This window comes from Arachis hypogaea, chromosome 12 (genome assembly GCF_003086295.3).
Source record: "Arachis hypogaea cultivar Tifrunner chromosome 12, arahy.Tifrunner.gnm2.J5K5, whole genome shotgun sequence".
NCBI lineage: Eukaryota > Viridiplantae > Streptophyta > Magnoliopsida > Fabales > Fabaceae > Arachis > Arachis hypogaea.
Window position 1 is genome coordinate 30,066,304 of NC_092047.1, and position 4,936 is coordinate 30,071,239.

Here is a 4,936-nt window from a genome sequence, read left to right on the forward strand (position 1 = left end):
AGGGTGACATAAAATGGTCTATGGTCATGGTTTTGGAGGGTGACCTAAAAGGATCTATGGTCACGGTTTTGGGAGTGACTTGAAAGGGTCTATATTTTTTATAATTTTAAATATTTTATATATTTAAAATTAAAAAATTTTAATAATTAAAAAATAATAAAAATTTTATATGATTTACTTTAAATATTAAAATTTTAAATCTAATTTTATAAGTAAAAAATTAAGTTAAATACTATTAATTTTAAATTAAAAAATTATTTAAAATTTAAAACTAATTAGTAAGTTGATAAATAAATATTATATTTTTAAAACAATTTAAATAAATTATGGTTGATTTTTAATTACTATTTTACCTACTAATTTTATTAAAATTTCTATACTACTCTAATCCTAACCCTAACTCTAACTCTAATTACTATTCAAGAATTTTTTTTGTAACTAAATAAGATTTTGATCATTTGAATATAAATTAATTCAGATCAAATGCCCCAACACTTAGTCATTTTTTTTCCTTTTCACCAATACCCACCAAGTCACCAACTTATAACACTTCGCTCTCACTACCAAATCAGAGAAGAACATATTAATTCGCTCTCACCACCAACACTTCGTGCCACTCAATCCCAAATCGAAGGAAGGTTTTGCCGTCACCACTCACCATGCACTACCCGCCACTCCACCAAAACTGTAGCTCCCTCTTCGCTGCGTGCTCACCGTTCCTCTTCCTCGCTCAACACTCACCACTCACCACTCACCACTCGAGAACCATTGCTCCTCTTCACTGCGTGCTTACATCGGGAAGACTCTGTGGTCAGCATCGTCATCCCTTCGCTCACCATTGTCGAGAAGGTATGTATTCACCTTCATTTGGTTCTAAAATTTGAGAGGGTTCCGATTTTAGGATTTTCATTTTGGAGGTTTGGCTATTGTTGCGGCGCAGATGAACTCGTACCCAACACTCCGTTCACGCAGGTGAGTTTGGCCACCACCAACCTTACCCCGAGTTTCAGGAAGTTCTTAACTGGTTCGTTGGCTATTATGTTTGCTGAGCACTCCGTTTAGACAGAATATGCGTGTTGCCTTCTCTATTGTATGATATATGATATGATATTATTTGAATATTCTGCTTTACACCATTTGGTTAATCTATATGCATGCCCCCATGAATTGAGGAAAGCCAGTTAGCGCATATGTACAAGAACTGAAGTTAAAGAACAACGAAAATTAATATTGCTTTTTGTTTCACGTTGGATGGGTAATTTCATGTTAGTTTTGATTAGATTATTATAATCCTCTGAAAATGGATTATTTGAGTAATTCAGATTTGACAGTAGAAGGGATTATAAGACTAGCTAACAAGGACTGCCTCTAATATGTGAATTTGCTTTCATTTCTTAACAGGGTTTCAATCTCATGTGTGTGTGTATAATTTTTGAATACTGAATAAATAATTGTAAATGACTACTATAGTGGACACAAAAAGAAAAAACACTACAATAGTATTCTTTTCGGGTATAAATAGATTCAGATGATTTCTTTTCTAGCAATTCATTCCAATCCTATTTGTTTGTTTGTTTGTTTCCTTTCTAATTTTTCATTTTCTTGATCAGGGGTCTGTTGCCACAACAAACAATACGTCTGTCTTGTCCCTCACATTTTATTCATCATGAATGGGGGATGCGTTACTGAGATTATTACTTTATATATTATGACCATGACAGAAAAAAACTGTAGTTGAGTTTCCGGTTTAATAACGAATTTTGTGTTTTGAGTTTTTGTTTTTCCAAATACTAATTTAGAGTAATTCTTAGTTTAAAGGATATCTAAACTTTCAAAAGAATTATAAAATTTTACAAGAAAAATTTTTTAATTTTTAAATACTTGTCTAAACGTTCAAAAATTTTTAATTTTTAGTATATGTGTGATGTATATATGTTTTGATGATATATTTTTTTTCCTAAGTTGAAGAAAAATAAATGTAAGTTTTTATGTCTAATGTGACTTTGCTTTGCATGTTAATGAAGCAGGTGCTGAGCTTTCATATGGTAAAGTGGTTGAAACAAAAGTTCCCGAGCGTTGAGAAGGAAGAATAGCAATACCAAAAATAATCTATCCTGGCAGAGTATGAATTGTATTGCTCTCACGCCTGTGGAACAATTCTGTTAATAGTTTCTACTTAGTGTAAGTGTGTATATCACGGTATAAAACTGAGATTGAGACAAGTGTATTCACTCAACTATATTGATATGTTGGTTGGTTACTTTAATCACAACTTATCTTAATTGTTGATTATCATCATTTTGGGATGTGATTATTCTTTAAAAAAATTAAATCTCATAAAACAAAATAGGTTATGGTCACGGTGAAAACCGTGACCATAGATAAGGCTATGGTCACGGTTTTAAGGTGGGGTGACTATAAAGGCTATGGTCACGGTTTTTTACCGTGACCATAGATAAGGCTATGGTCACGGTTTTAAGGAGGGTAGTGCACGGAATTGCAATCACACCTTTGCAACTCCGCACAACTAACCAGCAAGTGCATTGGGTCATCCAAGTAATACCTTACGTGAGTAAGGGTCGATCCCACGGAGATTGCCGGCTTGAAGCAAACTATGGTTATCTTGTAAATCTTAGTCAGGAGATTAGTGATAAAAATGATTTTGTTTATGAAAAGTAAATAACATGAAATGAATGATACTTGTGATTCAGTAATAAGGAACAGGTTAAGGTTCCAGAGATGCTCTGTCATCTGAATCTCTGCTTTCCTACTGTCTTCTTCTCCAAACACGCATGGCTTCCTTCCATGGCAAGTTGTATGTTGGTGGATCACCGTTGTCAATGGCTACCATCCGTCCTCTCAGTGAAAATGGTCTAGGTATGGTTTCTGTACAGCTAATCAACTGTCGAATCTCTTGTCTCGAATGAAAAATACCAGGCACAGCTACCGTACGGCTAATCATCTGTCGGTTCTCATTTGTGTCGGAATAGGATCTCTCTATCCTTTTGCCGTCACTGCGCCCAACATTTGTGAGTTTGAAGCTCGTCACAGTCTTTCCATCCCAGATCCTACTCGGAATACCACAGATCTCAGTAATGCTGCCAATTGGTTCTAGCCTCTACCACGAAGGTTCTAATCTCACGGATTCGAATGCTCTGTTGTCAAGAGAGGCAAGTCAAATCCGTGGATCAGAGACCCAAGAGATACGTACTCAAGCTGTCGCCCAATGACTACGTTGAGCTCAGATAGAACGGGAGTGGTTGTCAAGAACGCGTTCATAAAGTTGAGAATGATGATAAGTGTCACGAATCATCATATTGTTTATATTGAAGTACGAGTGAGTATCTTAGAACAGAATCAAGCGTGATCGAGAAGAAAACAATAGTAATTGCATTAATCCATTGAGACACAGCAGAGCTTCTCACTCCCACCTACGGGGTTTAGAGACTCATGCTGTAGAAGATACAATATGAGATGTAAAATGTCATACATCCTTCAAAATGAATCTCTAAAAGTAGTTTTTATACTAAACTAGTAACTTAGGTTTACAGAAAATGAGTAACTAATTGCAGAGAGTGCAGAAATCTATTTCTGGGGCCCACTTGGTGTGTGCTTGGACTGAGCATTGAGCTTTACATGTGCATAGGCCTTTTCTGGAGTTAAATGCCAGCTTGGATGCGAGTTTGGGCGTTTAACTCTAATTCTGGTGCCAGAAAAGGGTCTCTGGCTGGCGTTTAAATGCCAGTTTGGGCCATCAAATCTCGGACAAAATATGGACTATTATACATTGCTGGAAAGTCCAAGATGTCTACTTTCCAAAGCAATTCAGAGCGCGCCAATTGGGCTTTCGTAACTCCAGAAAATCCACTCGAGTGTAGGAGGGTCAGAATCTAACAGCATCTGCAGTCCTTTCTCAGCCTCTGAATAAGATGTTTGCTCAGGTCCCTCAATTTCAGCCAGAAAATACCTGAAATTACAGAAAAACACACAAACTCATAGTAAAATCCAGAAATGTGATTTTTGCATAAAAACTAATAAAAATATAATAAAAAGTAACTAAAACATATTAAAAACTACCTAAAAATAATGCCAAAAATTGTATAAATTATCCGCTCATCACAACACCAAACTTAAATTGTTGCTTGTCCCAAAGCAACTAAAAACAAAATAGGATAAAAAGAAGAGAAAATACAATAAATTTCAAAATATCAATGAAGCTTAGTTCCAATTAGATGAGCGGGACTAGTAGCTTTTTGTCTCTGAACAGTTTTGGCATCTCACTTTATCCTTTGAAATTCAGAATGATTGGCATCCATAGGAACTCAGAATTCAGATAGTGTTATTGATTCTCCTAGTTTAGTATGTTGATTCTTGAACACAGCTACTTTATGAGTCTTGGCCGTGACCCTAAGCATTTTGTTTTCCAGTATTACCACCGGATACATAAATGCCACAGACATATAACTGGGTGAACCTTTTCAGATTGTGACTCAGCTTTGCTAGAGTCCCCAGTTAGAGGTGCCCAGAGTTCTTAAGCACACTCTTTTGCTGTGGATTACGACCTTAACCACTCAGTCCCAAGCTTTTCACTTGGACCTTCATGACACAAGCACATGGTTAGGGACAGCTTGATTTAGCCGCTTAGGCCAGAATTTTATTCCTTTGGGCCCTCCTATCCATTAATGCTCAAAGCCTTGGATCCTTTTTACCCTTGCCTTTTAGTTTAAAGGGTTATTGGCTTTTTCTGCTTGTTTTTTCTTTCTTCTTTTTTTTTCGCAAGCTTTGTGTTTTTCACTGCTTTTTCTTGCTTCAAGAATCAATTTTATGATTTTTCAGATTATCAATAACATTTCTCTTTTCTCATTATTCTTTCAAGAGCCAACAATTTTAACATTCATCAACTTCACTATAAAAAATATGCACTGCTCAAGCATTC

The 4,936-nt window shown here is 35.8% G+C and overlaps 1 protein-coding gene across 1 annotated transcript; it reads left to right on the forward strand.

Moving 5' to 3' along the window:
- The first annotated feature begins 524 nt into the window (after positions 1-524).
- Positions 525-2,266, forward strand: LOC112729918 (uncharacterized). Its single transcript, XM_072210446.1, has 3 exons — positions 525-849; positions 941-1,024; positions 2,028-2,266. Exons 1-3 carry the CDS (start codon positions 660-662, stop codon positions 2,078-2,080), a joined length of 327 nt encoding a protein of 108 aa, XP_072066547.1. The 5' UTR covers positions 525-659; the 3' UTR covers positions 2,081-2,266.
- The last annotated feature ends 2,670 nt before the right edge of the window (positions 2,267-4,936 follow it).

Coding starts and splice junctions, on each gene's coding strand:
- LOC112729918 (XM_072210446.1), top strand. CDS start 660: ATGCACTACCCGCCACTCCACCAAAACTGTAGCTCCCTCTTCGCTGCG. Junction 850..940: donor CGCTCACCATTGTCGAGAAG/GTATGTATTCAC, acceptor GTTGCGGCGCAG/ATGAACTCGTACCCAACACT. Junction 1,025..2,027: donor TTTCAGGAAGTTCTTAACTG/GTTCGTTGGCTA, acceptor TTAATGAAGCAG/GTGCTGAGCTTTCATATGGT.